Genomic DNA, 16,711 nt, shown 5'->3' with positions numbered 1-16,711 from the left:
ACTTTACATTCAAAAAAATGTTATTTCTTCTCAAAATGGTCTTTTGTTTTCAAATGACACACACAAACCACCATATGAACAGACATTTATAAGAACCAGTTGAACACTGATGTGCTCAATGGAAAACACTTCTTCTCCATTCATCATAATGACTTAGGCCTTTTTTTGTTCAGTGCTACAGTTACTACAGACAGTACATACATAAGTGTGTTGTAAAACATTCTCAAAACACACAAATACACGGTAACAAATATATTTATTCCCCCCCCCCCCCCCCCCCCCCCCCCCCCCCCCCCCGTATGGAGCCAAAACGATGACTTTTAAGTTTGGTATTGAAAATAAAATTTGGCATTGAAAACACACCCTGAAACTGAAAACATAAGGAGAAGGTTAATGTCGAGGCTTGACGGTGTCCTTTCAGTAAGGAATAGACGGTTTACACGTCTAAATGAATGGAAGCAGTCATGTCGCTTCGGTCTTTTTTGCCCTCCAGGCTTCTGCGGTGGACACGTGACTGAAAATTATGCAAATTATTTGTAAATCACGCCCTCATGGCCCCTCCCCTCAAACCCTCCCCTCCACGCCAAAATAGTGACAAAAAGTTGTAAGTGAAAATTCAATAATTGAAAAAAAACTGCATTCAAAAAAGAAAAACGTCATCGAAAAAAAAATCTGTCATTGAAAAAAAAGTGACATCAAATAAATGTATTATGATTGTCATTCAAAACCTTATTAGAATGCAAAAAATTATAGAAATTAAATAATATAACATTTAATGTGTGTGATTATAACTTCAGTGAAACGTTTTCAATGCCAATACCTGTTTGGATGCCGTTACAATTTTTTTAAATATAAGTGTTTCAATGCCAATGGTTTTATTTTCAGTTTCAAGGTGTGTTTTCAATGCCAAATTTGATTTTCAATACCAAACATTAAAGTCATCGTTTTGCCTACATACATGGTCTGTACTTCAATTTGAGAGAATATTTCCTCATCTAAGTCATACATTAATACATGTTTTGCCTATTTTATATTACGGATAAAACAATACAACAACAAGGGATGTATGGTTTGTCAATTTTTTATGATAATTAACTTACAGAATAATAACCACCCCCAAAAATTAAAATAAATAATCACTTTCTCACTGTTTTAACGCTGCACGTATGAGTCATTTAATCCTGACTAAAAGAAATGTGTAAAATGCAACAAATGGTCATGCAGACCCCAATATACAAACTAGGCAGTCTGCCGGCCAGAGAGGAGAGTGAGAACACTTTGCAGGTCTGCTTTATAGCCTCTTCAACCACAACTACCTGAAACAAGAAACAGAGCCAGCAAAGGGGAAAGGCAAAACAAGTTGAAAGGCCAACTCTGAGGTTGACACGACTTACAAAATGAAAATAATAATTTGCCAAAGAGATGAGATGTGGATCAGGGATGCACACATTTAGACGACTTAATGATTAACCGTCACCGTCACCATCCTCGAGTTTCGTGATACTAGAAATCTAGCAGGTTTTTGGTGGCTCAGCCCCCCCCCCCCCCCCCCCCCCCCCCCCCCCGTATGGAGCCAAAACGATGACTTTTAAGTTTGGTATTGAAAATAAAATTTGGCATTGAAAACACACCCTGAAACTGAAAACATAAGGAGAAGGTTAATGTCGAGGCTTGACGGTGTCCTTTCAGTAAGGAATAGACGGTTTTACACGTCTAAATGAATGGAAGCAGTCATGTCGCTTCGGTCTTTTTTGCCCTCCAGGCTTCTGCGGTGGACACGTGACTGAAAATTATGCAAATTATTTGTAAATCACGCCCTCATGGCCCCTCCCCTCAAACCCTCCCCTCCACGCCAAAATAGTGACAAAAAGTTGTAAGTGAAAATTCAATAATTGAAAAAAAACTGCATTCAAAAAAGAAAAACGTCATCGAAAAAAAAATCTGTCATTGAAAAAAAAGTGACATCAAATAAATGTATTATGATTGTCATTCAAAACCTTATTAGAATGCAAAAAATTATAGAAATTAAATAATATAACATTTAATGTGTGTGATTATAACTTCAGTGAAACGTTTTCAATGCCAATACCTGTTTGGATGCCGTTACAATTTTTTTAAATATAAGTGTTTCAATGCCAATGGTTTTATTTTCAGTTTCAAGGTGTGTTTTCAATGCCAAATTTGATTTTCAATACCAAACATTAAAGTCATCGTTTTGCCTACATACATGGTCTGTACTTCAATTTGAGAGAATATTTCCTCATCTAAGTCATACATTAATACATGTTTTGCCTATTTTATATTACGGATAAAACAATACAACAACAAGGGATGTATGGTTTGTCAATTTTTTATGATAATTAACTTACAGAATAATAACCACCCCCAAAAATTAAAATAAATAATCACTTTCTCACTGTTTTACGCTGCACGTATGAGTCATTTAATCCTGACTAAAAGAAATGTGTAAAATGCAACAAATGGTCATGCAGACCCCAATATACAAACTAGGCAGTCTGCCGGCCAGAGAGGAGAGTGAGAACACTTTGCAGGTCTGCTTTATAGCCTCTTCAACCACAACTACCTGAAACAAGAAACAGAGCCAGCAAAGGGGAAAGGCAAAACAAGTTGAAAGGCCAACTCTGAGGTTGACACGACTTACAAAATGAAAATAATAATTTGCCAAAGAGATGAGATGTGGATCAGGGATGCACACATTTAGACGACTTAATGATTAACCGTCACCGTCACCATCCTCGAGTTTCGTGATACTAGAAATCTAGCAGGTTTTTGGTGGCTCAGCTGTCGCTGGGAGGTCTGTTCGGACTCTGACAACCCCTCATTTGTGGAGAGAATGCAAGCCCATTCAGTCACAGTGTGCTCAGAATTAATCAGAGGTTTTGTTCCTGAGGCCCTCCTTCTTAATGATTCACTACAATCAGACTGTGCCTCCCCAGAGAGCGAGAGAGAGGGCACGAGGGCGAGCGAACAAGAGAGTGTGAAACATGAAAGAGACGTGGTGAGAGAGGGACGATGAGGCAGAATTATTCTACAGTGTTTTTTGCATGAGTGGGACTCCCGGAGGATATTTTTCATGGTTGAATGGTGAAGTGTTCTGAGTATTTACAGGCTCTTATTCATATGCTAACTGTTACATTTGTCATGCAGAGACAAAACAAAAGGAGAACTGATTTGAATAAAATGTGAATAATGACTCTGAATGAACAGGTCTTTATTTACATGATTTACATCATGCAGATTCAGTGTGAACGTATATCAACAAAATTTATTTGAGATGTATGATTAAACCTGCAGGTATTATGTTAGGACAGTGTTGGCACAGACTGGTTTGTTCACCCCGGATTAACTGTTGCTCTGCTGCCTTGTGGTGCAGGTTTTATACAGCAGGTCATATGTATCAATCAATCAATCAATCAATCAATCAATCAATCAATCAATCAATCAATAATTCTATTATTAACAAAGACCCAACATCAAGACAGGATAAGATCCAGTCCCATCTTACAGACAGGACTCATCTGATCTCATCTTAATCCACCATGAGCAGAGCACTTTGCAGCATTTAGCAAGTTACAGTGGCAAGGACAAACTTCCTTTAACAGGCAGAAACCTCCAGCAGGACCAGACTTATGTTAGACACACATCTGCTGAGACCGAGTTGGGTTTGGAAAGAGGCATAGAGGGAGATGAAGAGAGAGAGAGATGATAGTGGTGAGACAGATAGTAGTAGTTGTAGCAGCTTGAGTCTGGCACGTCCGCAAAAGCAGGCTGTCTACGGCAGAGATCCAGAGGAAGCTATGAGACAAGGGACTCCAGAAAGGTCTATGGGAAATTAAATGGGACACAAAGATTTAAATTAAGTGACAGGCTGACAGAAGAGCGAGGGAAAGACAGGATTCCAGTGTGTCAGTTACCCCGGCAGTCTAAAGGCTGATTTTTACTTTTGCGTCGAATCGACGGCGTAGCCTACGCCGGGGGTCCGCGTAGCTCCCGTACCTACACAGAGGAGGTACATTTTGGAGGAGGTGCACATCAGCTACGTGCACCTCCTCCAAAATGTAACAAGCCATAGAATCGACATGGACCGCAAACCCTGTGATTGGTCCACTCAGCGGCATTGTATTTCCAGCATTCACAGCCTTACTTGGATCCCCGCTCATCGGCCGTGTATTTTATCGTAGGCGACCAGTTATCAGAGTGACCGCACTGCCCTCAAGCGTTTTGGCGGAGAATTGCTGCGTGACACGGACACATCGACGCAGAAGTATGTAGTGCTCATGTCCGCGTCAGCCCCTGCTGCGTAGGGGTGACGCAGAAGTATAAATCAGCCTTAAGCCTATAGCAGCATTACTAAGAGCTAGTCCAAGCCTGAGCAGCTCTAACTATAAGCTTTATCACAAATGAAAGTTTTAAGCCTACTCTTAAAAAGTAGAGAGGGTGTCTGATTCTAGGACCCTGACTGGTATGTGATGCCAAAGGAGAGGGGTCCTATAACTGAAGGATGTACCTCCCATATTACTTTTAGAGACCCCAAAAAGAGACTACTCTTATTAGCTCTTTCAGGTCAGAAGACGGATTTTAAATTATCTTCTTTCAAGAGGACAGAGGTTTGTAGAATTCATAATGAATCTCACTGTTGTCATATTTGCTTATCTCACTCCCTCACATGCAGTGTACCAATTTATTCAGAGATGATATCACAGTTATTATTTATTGGTGAGTCACAGCTTATTCCAGTATTTACACTGATTATCGTAGAGGCTGAATATCCGTAGGACACCCCTTTCTGTTTTTGTGCTGCTGCTTTACACACCCTGATCTGCACTGAAGTAGCTTTCTGACTGTAATACATCAGCTCTGAATAACAATGGGATGTCAGCCCTCTGAGTGGTGCTTACTTAAGTGTTTGCTCATGGATCAGAAGCAAATAGAAAACTGAAAAATGACGGTGGAAAGAAAAGACTGCAGTAGAGTGGAGCTCATTTATTCTCCAAATAAGAGATTGCTTGTAACTTATAAATGATTCATCCTGGACAGAAAACAATGTTATGATGTGGTGGTAGGATTGGGAGGACTTTAGTGAATTATTCATACTCTGGTTTTCCACAATATATGACTCCCTGATGATTTAGGTTGCAGTCAATTTGCTGAAGTGACCTTGTGCATGATAGCTCTAATAACTACCTATACTGTGTTGTTTACAGTTCCATGGCCATTGAAAACTATGAAGTACTTTTCAGAGGTAGCAGTATTGATCCAGGGTCTCTTGTTGAGGCAAGTGCAGGAAAACAAACTCATTTTTCTGCTGATGTGCAGGGAAAGTGAAGGAGGCTTCATAGTATTTATTGAACCACTCAGACAGCTGCTGCATGTGTGCACAGTTACAAGTGATGCAACTCTTTCCACACACAAGCAGGAAGACATTCATGCAATATAAATGACATGTTTTCACTCAGCCTTGCACAAAGTATCCATATTCTAACCTTCCTTTAAAGCCACAGAGCACTGCTCCATCTGTACTAGTTTGCTACAGCAGATCTAGTATGGTGAGGCTGGTTTGCTGTTGATGCATGCTTTGATTTTCTCAATCAAGCCTGGGCTCCTTTGTCATGACAAGTCAGCTCTCTGTGCTGTGAAAACCTGTGTCAGGAAAATGGGAACAGTGTGTCTATTGATCAGAGTGAAACATCATCCCACATAGACAGGGAGCAGGTATCCTTAAGGGACGGGCCCTGCAGCAAGTGTGCAGTCAGTGCTGGTGGTGGTGGAACATTCAGCAAGAGAACGCCTAGTGGCCATAACTCTGAAAGATGTAGCAGCTGTACTCTACATGCCAGTGGGCACAAATCCCTGCCGTGGATTAGGATGCTGATGTTATATGACAGGATTTGGATAAGTGTCAGTTCAATTCTGACTTTCAAAAGATGTTGTTTGTTATTTGGTTGCTTTTTTCTCAGAACATCACTGTTTTTTCTTCCCCAGGCATTCGGACAGGCGTACACCAACCAGCGTAAGGTGGCAGAGGATGGGGAGACCAATGAGGAGACGTTGCTGCAGGAGTCGGCCTGTAAGGAGGCCTACTACATGGGCCGGCTGCTGGAGCTGCAGACCGAGATGACGCTGAGCCGTTCTGTGGCGTCAAATGCGCAGAGTGAGAACGAGAGGCTCAATGCGCTCGTGCAGGAGCTGCGTGAGGTGAGCCGATCAAAGGTTAAAAAGGGAACCTTTTGCAGACGGGTTTAGATCTGAATGGGAATGCTAGAAACTCTTTAGAACTTGTGATTCTGGATATACAGTCAGTTTAATAGTGCCACAAAAAATGTCTTCAACTCAGACTTTATTTAAACAGTAAAACACAAATTGACCCACAAAGAATTTTTCAGGATTGTTACAGAAATGTAACAACTGGTTTGTGAGTCAATTTCTTAAATATTTACTGCTTTGTTGAGTTTGAGTAAAAGAGATATTCATTTTTAAAAGGCTTAGTTATTGGGTGCATTTTGGTTTCTTAAAAATTGAATAAATCTGCTAACTTTGTGACTTGAAAGTTAAGCCTGGCCTTGTCTACTCTGTGCATTAACAAGCTCAGTAAGAATGATAAAGGCTGGGGGTCTGGGTGATGGACAGAAGGAGGTCAAACCTCACAGAGATAACAATATGTGTGTGCTTACTTGCAAAGCATGAGTTCATGCATTCATACGTGTCTGCAGCCGATGTGTCAGGAGTGAACAGGAGTTCGAGTGAGGGTCAGACACGGCGGCCACGACCCCATTGTTTGGGGGCAAATCCGGTGCTAAGCTGGGGGCTAAGTGAAATGCCCTGAGCTCGGCACATGTGGAGGAACAGAGGGAGCCACGCTGCTCTCATCACACAACTAACACAACAAACACACACACATACACAGGCACACACGTTTTCATTCATCAGAGGGTGTATGCAAAGTATTTTAAACACAGCGGGTTTGTTAGGTAACATATTCAGCAAGTAGCGTAATGAGTTAAATCTGTATTTACAGTTGAACTGACATGTTATTCTGCACAAACACACACACACACACACACACACACACACACACACACACACACACCTGTCACCAGTTTGCATCCTGATCACAGCACTTTGATGATGTATTTATTAGATGGCTTCCCGCTCTCTTTGAAATCCTCATGCTCTCTAAGAAGGAGGAGTGTTCTTTCATCCTGAGGAAACATGTGTTGAATCCTCACCAGGAGCTTCGTTTGTCACAAATCGTGTCTTATCAAAAGGTTCAAGCGGGCTCTGAACAACCTGTCACAAACGTTATTAACAAAAACATTAAGAAGAAAAAACAGAGGGCCTAAAGGTTGTTTTTGTTTCAGAAAAGTTGACTAAGATGTTTAAAATGTAGTTGTGATAAAGAACATAAGATATTTTTAAAAAACAGTCAAAGAAGCCTTTTTTCATGCAAAGATCTCAGAAAAAAAATATTTTTGTACATTTACAGCACCCCATACAAAACTTAGATAGTTTATCTCAACATCTGCCCAACCTTCAAAATATCCTTAAAAAATCTACCTTTGAAAATATCACAAATGTTGTTACTGTAGTTACCGTCCGTCTTGTGTTAACATTTGTGTTTTTATTCCCTGTAACTACAGCAACAGTGGTGGCAGTGATGAATGAATGCAAGATATCTGGACTTGTGCCATATTTGCTTTTGTGTCATGAATCCAATAAAGCTGTCACTGTCCCCGTGTGTGCTGTGAACTCTGGATCGGGGGCGAGTCGCACACCCAGCTCTGCCCTGTGGCGGGCTCGCTGCCAGCTTCATGAGCCGCACTGTCCCTGACCCCGACCACTGAAGCCCCTGATCAGCTCTGCTTCTATAGAGCCACGCTGAATGATAATTGGCCTCTAATCCTTTGCACTTCATACCCAGCTCAGTGTAATTCCCCCACATTGACATGAATAAGTAATTAGACAACATGATGCAGGGGAAGGTCATTATTAACAACAAAACAGCATTCATCAATGTATTGTTGTATAATCTCACACATGTTAATGAGGCCTGCTCCTAAAATGTAATTTGGCTTCTGGTATCTTTTACAGGATTAGTGTAAAAGTATTTTCAGTGCAGCTGCGGCTCTACTGTACTTCTATTCTCTTTGCAGTCCCATTAGCTCCAAGAGCAACAGAGCTGCTGTCGGATACTGTACCAATCAAATGGTCAGTGCTTAATAATAGACTGTAGGTTCAGTCCAGTTTCCAGCTCCAAAAGCACCATGACCATCTCCAGTCACTAAACACACTCATTCATGTACTCATTCTGTAGGTTCAAAGCACAAAAGAGACTAAAGGTGTCGGTGAGTTTCTTCCTCCTTTGTGAGTGTACCCACCCACACACTCCTGACACTATCTCTGGGTCAGCACTTCTGCCATATGCACAGAGAGCTGCAGGGGAGCTGCAGGCAGCTCTGCAGTGCCTGAAGAGAACACATGGACACATATAAATTATTTTGTATCCATACAGTCAAGTCTTTATTCTTGTTTTTTTTGCATTGCACTGTACACATTTAATCAGTCTGTGGTAGGAAAAGGAGCCTAAATCATGTTCTGTTTGTCATTTCAAATTGAAAACACTCTTACACACTATCCAACTTGCAAAGAAGAACAACAGTTATCAGTGCAGAGATTTCAATCTTAGAGCTTCATGAATATATTTTTCTGTCTCTCTCCTCCCCAAGCGGCTATCCTATGAAATACAAGTATGACATTTTCCATTATACATGAAAAAAACTAGAATAATATTAGTTGTTGGAAATTAAGAAGAGTAATTGCTCTTAAAAGGGACCAAGTTTACAGAGTCAGATCTTTTGATGAAAACAGCATCAGAATCTGCCAGTCAGGGGTGTATTGCCTAGTATGTTTACACATTCTAGCAGGGGCGGATGCAAGGTGCTGCCCCCCTTGAAACCTGACTAGCCACCTGTGGTGCCCCCCCCCCCTTAATCCTAAACTATGATGCCCATTAGTTAAATTTAACTATTCTGTCTGTGTTTCAACAGGCTACTAGTAGCTTTTTTCATTTTAATGCAGCACATTTTCTTTTGTTGGGACTTTAAATTGTGACTTTGGACATACAGCTTGTTTTTGAGTCCTTAAAGAGTTAAAGTATAAGGATTTATATGTTGCTATTCCGCACACGTGAGTATAATATATTTTAGATTGTTTGATGATCATCTGTAACATTATCTGTGAAATGGTTAAAGAAAATGCTCCTCATCCATATGTGAGCACACATACTTCATGCCTCCCCTGTATCACAAAAAGTCTGGATCATAGACCATATAAAACATGGAAGTAGTCTCAGTGACGTCCCCTGTTGGTTCCTAAGGAGGAGTTATGAAGCTGAACAACAGTAACGGCCTGAAAAATCATTACAGCATGCCTGTCAATCAAATCAGCCAGGCATCTAATTATGCCTAATTATAAGAAGTTTAAACCCTCTTATATCTTCAGATGACTTACAAAACATTTCGCCAGCCCTGCAGTGTGTGCAGTTATAGAAATGTGCTATACAGATCTGAATTGTTTTTGTTCCAAGCCATAAACATGTTCATTTGTCCTATGAATACAGCCATTTTAAATCAATGTTAATGGGAATCCTGTTGTTTTTGGATCCAGCCTCAAGTGGGCACTTGAAGCACTGCCGTTATTTGCAATTAGGCATTACTGGAGGTTCCTGCTTGGTATGGATCTGCCCCTGCATACAACAGATTTATCTTGTAGTTTTTGGTTCATTCATTTAAACAAAGTGAACAGCAGGATCTCTACTGTCAATAAACATTTATGGGGAAAAAATACACTCAACATATAAAAGAATATATGTGCAAACATGTCTTTAATATATAGCAATGTGCAAGGTGTTGCAAAAACAGTGAGCATAGGTTCACAGTGTGAACAAAGAATATATACAGTATGTACAGAATCAGAATCCGAATCAGCTTTATTGGCCAGGTATGCTTGAACACACAAGGAATTTGACTTTGGTAAACTTTGCTCTCTTTGTACAGAGATAATAATCCAAATGAAGTGTGTAAATAAACACATGGAGACAGTTGTGGTGGCTTAGTATGAAGAGACTTTATTCATCTTTATCCCTTTGAGTAAAAGTTACTCTCAGAGGATGTGTGAATACAGATGATTTAATGTTCTCCTGATGGTGCTCCTTGCTCTCCTTAGATTTATGACTCATGTGGCTGCTGCATTTCTCTAATCGGCGATTAATCTGGTCCAGCATATGCTCACGTTTCTCTTTGTGCACAGCAAGTGACCTGAAATATGAATACGGTGCTGACTCGTGATACAGAACTGTGCCATAAACTTCCTCATGCTATGAGAGATGAAGAGTCTGAGCGGTGTGTTATGTATGAGTTATATTACGTAGAAGAGTTCCATTGTTCAGCCTTACGAGGCTGTGCATATCATCCAGCCTTAATCTGACGGGACAGTTTAAAATTGTGAGGCAGGGATTTACATTGTGAACTGAATTTAATCCTCTTCCTCCGCTCTCTTCATCGTACCCATCTTTTTCTCCCTCTTGTCTTTACTTTCTGCTCCAGAGTAACGAGATGCTGGAGCTGCAGAGGAGCAGGATGAGGGAGGAGATAAAGGAGTACAAGTTCAGGGAGACCCGGCTGCTCCAGGATTACACCGAGCTGGAGGAGGAGAACATCACGCTGCAGAAACTGGTGTCAACACTCAAGCAGAGCCAGGTCCGGATTAAGACTTTTCACTGATGTAGCACCTGAACACATTTGAACATTGTTACTGATGGTCATCACTTTAAATGTGAGACACCAACCCCAATCTTAGTTAATATGAATGAGTCACACTCGGTTTCCTGAGTGGTCCCCTCTCACTTCCAGAATGCCCTTCGTTGAACTATACACTCATTCAGATGTTTGTCATCTTTCATTTCATCTAAGGCACTAAACCCTCCCTTCTGCATCTACATACAGTTTTACTGTATCTGGATTGGCTTTAGTCAAAATTTCTAATCCCTGCGCTGGCTGAAGTAGATTAAGGTCATTTATCAACATGAAATCTCTCTTGTGATGTAGGACTTGGACGTTGCTGGTCTTATTGTATAGTAAGTCACAGTTAATGTTGGGTTCATAAGAGTAGAGGTGAATTCCTTTAAATCCTTGCATCAAATTAAAATAACAAATAACATTTTTAAGGTGCAGTGCGTAATATTAAGCGGCATTTATCAGAACAGACTTGGTAGAAATGGAATATAATACTCATAAGTATGTTTATATTAGTATATAATCACCTGATTATAAAAATAATTGTGGTTTTTTTTTAAACTCAGAATTAACCTTTTATATCTATATAGGAGTGGGTCCCCTTCCATGGAGGGGGCCATCCTGCACAGCAGTGTTTCTACCCTAGCACAGAACAGACAAATTAGTAACATGGTGTTTTTGTATTTAGCAAGTGGATAATATAATGCATAATGCACCAGTTGAAAACAAAGAAGAAGAGAGCTGCACAAAATAATTTGTATTGATAGATGTTATTGATGGTAAAAACATGACAAATAAAGGATCATACTTATTATGCATCACAGGAGCTTCTTGTCCTCAAAAGCCACCCTCGCTTCACCAACAGGAGGGGTGAGCAAGGGAGTATTTAAATCTCTAATCTGACTGCTGGATATCACTTAATACTCCCATTTCTACACTACACTACAATAAACCTTTAAAGAGAAAAAAGTCTCTGGAAGAGCTATACACTAAAAAAAGATTATGAAATATGCTGCATTTCTTATTCCCATCTATTTCTGTTTGAATGTAGTTCATACAATATCGAGAGAGCAGTCTTAATACTATTATTAAAATAAAATGCTAAAGGGGTTACTTTTCCTTAAAGAAAATATGAAAACAACATACTTTTTACATTTTAAATATTAATAAAGTATTTTGATTTATATTGTTTTGAAGTACATTTTGAAATGTAAAAACTAAATCACAACACTAAAAATGAGTGTTGTGTTTCTCTTCAGTAATTATTGCGTGAATCTTTAAGATTTCAAAGAGGAAACACTTCTTATATACCTGGAGAGTGCTTCCCTTCACTTTTCTGACTCATTTTTTAAAATGTACCCTCTGATTTGGGTTATTTCAGATCTTTTCGCCCTTTGAAAACAGGATTCTTGATTCGTAGTTTAATTACTTTTCTTCAACTCTTCTGTCTTCCTGTTCTCATCTACTTTCTTCTCTCTCAGGTGGAGTATGAGGGACTGAAACATGAAATCAAAGTTCTAGAGGAGGAGACTGTCCTCCTCAACAGTCAGCTGGAGGACGCGTTACGTCTGAAGGACATTTCTCAGGGTCAGCTTGAAGAGGCTCTGGACGCCCTGAAGAGCGAGCGTGAGCAGAAGAACAATCTGAGGAAGGAGCTGGCCCACCACATCAGCCTGAGTGACAGCGTCTACGGGGCGGGGGCCCATCTGGCGCTTACAGTTACTGGGGTCGAGGGCCTCAAGTTCCCTGAGGAGACAAATGGAACCAACGGCACTGCCATTTCTGCTGCTAACGGCAACAATGAGGACAGCAACCGCCGCAACGGCCATCTGCACGCCGGTACAGGATTGGCTAAGATGAATGGGGAGTACAGACCAGGCAGGAAAGGAGACGGCCTGCACCCTGTGCCGGACCTGTTCAGTGAGCTCAACCTGTCGGAGATGCAGAAGCTTAAACAGCAGCTGCTACAGGTGGGTCATCATCAAAAACCTTAATGCAGAGTGAGTTCAACCCACAGTTTATTAAATCACCCATCAGGTCCAATCACTAGAGTGACTTCCAGACTCATTTGGATCTTCCCTTTTATATCACATGTTCCTTTTAAAAGGTCAGTGATGATGCAAAGTGAACACCACATTTGAAAGAGAGTAACATCTATAAAATTTTGATTGCTTTGAAGCTGCGATTACTTCAAAGTCCAGGACGACTTTCTGCAGAGTGATGAAAAAAGCTGCTTGCAGCACATAAGAAAATGGCTCTATTGATCCTCTGCTTTCCCACAGCACATTGTAGATTTTAGTGTAGAAACTGAGGACTCTTATCAGCAATCCTGCTTAAGTCTCTGTAGGCGTTTGTTTGACTTTGTTTGCAGTGATAATCACAATTTGTCAGTGGTATCTGCAAGGGAGGAATAGAAAAAAACTGCATAGTTCACTGAATGTTAGATCTCTTGAGAATAAGTTATAGCACATAAACAGGACACCTTTTACATGTTCATTTTAGCCTTTGTCCACACTAATATATTCGTATGTCAGTGTTTTATAGACGCTGTACTGGAGTTGTGTGATAAATAGTACTCTTGGAAAAGAACAAAGAGTCCTGCAGTCGTAGCACAGGCTGTACATTTGCGTGTTGCATAGGGAGCACTGTCAGGGTGATTAGTGTCCAACAGGCTCAGGGAGCAGATGCAGAGATAAGACAACGACTGATTATTTTGCTTTACTTCAGAGGTAAGGTCACAGAAACAGGCAGTTAGGTATACATGATAATTAGTTTCAGCCCTGTGGGAAGCTACATCCATGAAAACAGAGGGTAAAAAAATAGAATTTAAACTTGAAAGTGTAGACACTGTTTACATACAGACACAATCACACTAAGTCACCTCACAGCATATCACTGATAAACAGGCACCACACACAAGAGTAATTCATACAGTGTGTTAAACGACATGAAAATCAAACGTTGGTTCCATTCATGCTGAAATCTTGTTAAGTCATTACTGCAGTTTTTACCCTCACTGAGCTCCTGAGGGAAATACAAGATTAGATTAGTGGCTGATATATAAGCAGTGTGCCTTTCTCTGTAAAAACAATTACTCTCCAATCAGTTTCCTTTTTCCGGTTGATTATTCTGAGACTGATGTGAACTCCAGCAGCATCAGGCATGGAGTAGTCAGGGGTGTTTTTGTTTTAATCAACTTTGTCTTTCTGAATATGTAGAAGAACATTCACACTTCTGTATCAGGGGGATATCATGCAGTAAATGGTTGGTTATGTAAATTTAAATCCCGACAGGGTGAGAAGCAGAGGGGTCTTTCTCACCCTGTCATGGTTAGAGGAATGTGAAGGGTTACTTTCTCCTTCCCGCAGGACTCTTATCTGAATATTGATGTAATAAGATGTGTGAGCTCAGGTTGTCCCTGGTGTTGTGTTTGCTATTGGGAATTAATGACTTTGTCATGGGGGTTTTGACCAATCAGGATCAAGTATTTCACACAGTTAGGTGATTAGTAAGAAAGCTGGAAAAGAAGACCCCTTAAACTTTTCTGTTTCTTATGCGTCCCACAGCGATTCTCATGAGTCAGATCAAGGAAGTTTTAGCCTTTCTATGCATGAGAGCACGCTTCCTGTCTGAGATAACTGATGATGAAGCATGCGAGCAGCACTTGGTGTCAGTTTCCATTGTCTGTTTTGAAAATATTTGGAGACAAGCCGGCTGCAGCATTTCACTCCTTCTTACAGTCAGAGAAGTAGAATGATGGGAAGCATCAGAAGCCCCGAATTTGTTTGCATTTGATGAAATGTTACTTCATAGAATAGAATTGATTGGTTAGTCTAAATTGCCCGTAGGTGTGAGTGTGTATGTGAATGGTTGTCTGTTTCTCCATGTTTGCCCTGTGATGGGTTGGCGACATGTCCAGGGTGTACCCTGCCTTCTGCCCAAAGCCAGCTGGGATTGGCTCAGATTGTGGCTCGAACAGGGATAAGCGGTCAAGATAATGGATGGATGGGTAATTGATTAGTAAAATAATTAGTTACTGCAGCCCTATCATAGATACAAATGCAGGCAACAGACCCTTTATGCATCAGCTTCTTGAGTTATGAATATGTGTAGGTCATAAAATGATTACATTTCTTCAAAATTTGGTCTACTTTAGTGTGCTATTAATCAGCTGCAGCTGGATGTTGCTGCTTTTTCATCTTAATTTTTTTTGTGCACAATCCTCTAAACATGCACACATTACTCTTGAACCACCGTCTGGCTTCTATGGATGTGTCTACCATTAAACACACACATATGCAGTATTGTATCATACTCTCACTTGCTCTCTCTCATGTAGTTGTGTATCCATTTGTTCTACAGGTGGAGCGTGAGAAAGCGTCACTGCACATGAACCTGCAGGAGTCTCAGACACAGCTGCAGCACACACAGGGCGCCCTGACCGAGCAGAGCGAGCGGGTCCATCGCCTCACCGAGCGCGTGAATACCATGAAATGTCTCAACGGAGACAAAGAGCTCGATGACCCACAGGAGAGTGAGAAGCCTGACGGGGGCTCAATATCACCACCAACCAATGGACATCATGACCCCGATATCCACGGGTTTGAGATTCTGGAGTGTAAGTACAAGGTGGCAGTGACAGAGGTGATCGACCTTAAGGCAGAGCTCAAGGTCCTGAAAGAGAAGTACAACCAGGCTGTGGAGGGTCAGGGAGACGTCCACAGCGACGACAGGGTGCAGGCGCTGACTGAACAGGTTAGTCATGGTCACATGATGCACACTTGTACTGCAAAGTGACAGTATCTTGTTTATCAGATGGTATTCCCTTCACACAGTTCTTTGATGCTGCAAACCTCTGATCTGTTTCTTCCAAGCAGGTAACTCATTTGGAACGTAGTTATCGTGACAGCAGGGAGAGGGTGGCGAGCCTGGAGGCAGAGCTCCGAGCAGCAACAAGCATGTCCACAGAGAGTCAGGGCATGCTGAACACAGCACAGGATGAGCTGGTTACTTTCAGTGAGGAGCTGGCTCAGCTCTACCACCACGTCTGTCTGTGCAACAACGAGACACCTAATCGCGTCATGCTGGACTACTATCGGCAGAGCCGCGTCACACGTAGCGGCAGCCTGAAAGGCTCTGATGACCCCCGTGCCCTTCTCTCACCTCGCCTGGCACGTCGCCTTGCTGCAGCAGCTGCAGCCTGCTCCTCTGACTCCCCTCGCAGTCCCATGGACTCCCCATCCAAAGACGCCCATCACAGTGAGACGACTCACACAGCAGACTCATCATCCTGTCATAGCAGCCCCACACGCATCCCTCCAGGCTCCCCATCCATCAACATCTCCCCCTGCCCGTCTCCAGTGCCCTCAGAGGCAGGCGGAGACCTGCGGAAGGAGCCCATGAACATCTACAACCTGAACGCCATCATCAGAGACCAGATCAAACACCTGCAGAGGGCCGTAGATCGCTCGCTGCAGCTGTCCAGGCAGAGGGCTGCAGCCAGGGAGCTGGCTCCTATGCTGGACAAGGACAAGGAGCTGTGCATGGAGGAGATCCTGAAACTGAAGTCTCTGCTCAGCACCAAGAGAGAGCAGATAGCCACACTCAGGCTGGTGCTGAAGGCCAACAAACAGGTCCAGAATTAATCTTGCTTTAACTCTACTTCTTTTTGTGTAAGTGATGCAGTCCAGTCATAATCTGAGTAAGACCTGTGTACTTAAATAGAACATCTTTATCCAAATTACAGACAGCAGAGGGTGCTCTGGCAAACTTGAAGAGCAAATATGAGAATGAAAAGGCAATGGTGACAGAGACCATGATGAAGCTGAGGAACGAGCTGAAGGCTCTGAAAGAAGATGCCGCCACCTTCTCGTCTCTCAGGGCCATGTTTGCTACAAGGT

The 16,711-nt window shown here is 41.7% G+C and overlaps 1 protein-coding gene across 4 annotated transcripts in view; it reads left to right on the top strand.

Moving 5' to 3' along the window:
* The window catches only part of bicd1a (bicaudal D homolog 1a), a 52,415-nt gene that overhangs the window by 30,059 nt on the left and 5,645 nt on the right, over window positions 1-16,711 (top strand). For 2 of the 4 annotated variants that reach the window (XR_004631494.1, XM_034685022.1), the window contains exons 2-7: window positions 6,004-6,216; window positions 10,623-10,775; window positions 12,293-12,781; window positions 15,174-15,566; window positions 15,689-16,444; window positions 16,558-16,709. Coding sequence is in view for 2 of the 4 variants with exons in the window: in XM_034685022.1 (XP_034540913.1) it covers window positions 6,004-6,216; window positions 10,623-10,775; window positions 12,293-12,781; window positions 15,174-15,566; window positions 15,689-16,444; window positions 16,558-16,709 (2,156 nt within the window). In the remaining 2 variants the exon portion in view is untranslated. Of the gene's footprint in view, window positions 1-6,003; window positions 6,217-10,622; window positions 10,776-12,292; window positions 12,782-15,173; window positions 15,567-15,685; window positions 16,445-16,557; window positions 16,710-16,711 lie in introns of all 4 variants that reach the window. The other 2 variants (XR_004631493.1, XM_034685021.1) reach the window with 1 other exon arrangement.

The sequence above is a fragment of the Notolabrus celidotus genome, chromosome 6 (genome assembly GCF_009762535.1).
Source record: "Notolabrus celidotus isolate fNotCel1 chromosome 6, fNotCel1.pri, whole genome shotgun sequence".
NCBI classification, from domain to species: Eukaryota; Metazoa; Chordata; class Actinopteri; order Labriformes; family Labridae; genus Notolabrus; species Notolabrus celidotus.
Note: the sequence above shows the minus strand (reverse complement) of the source record. Positions and strands in the feature narration are given on the sequence as shown.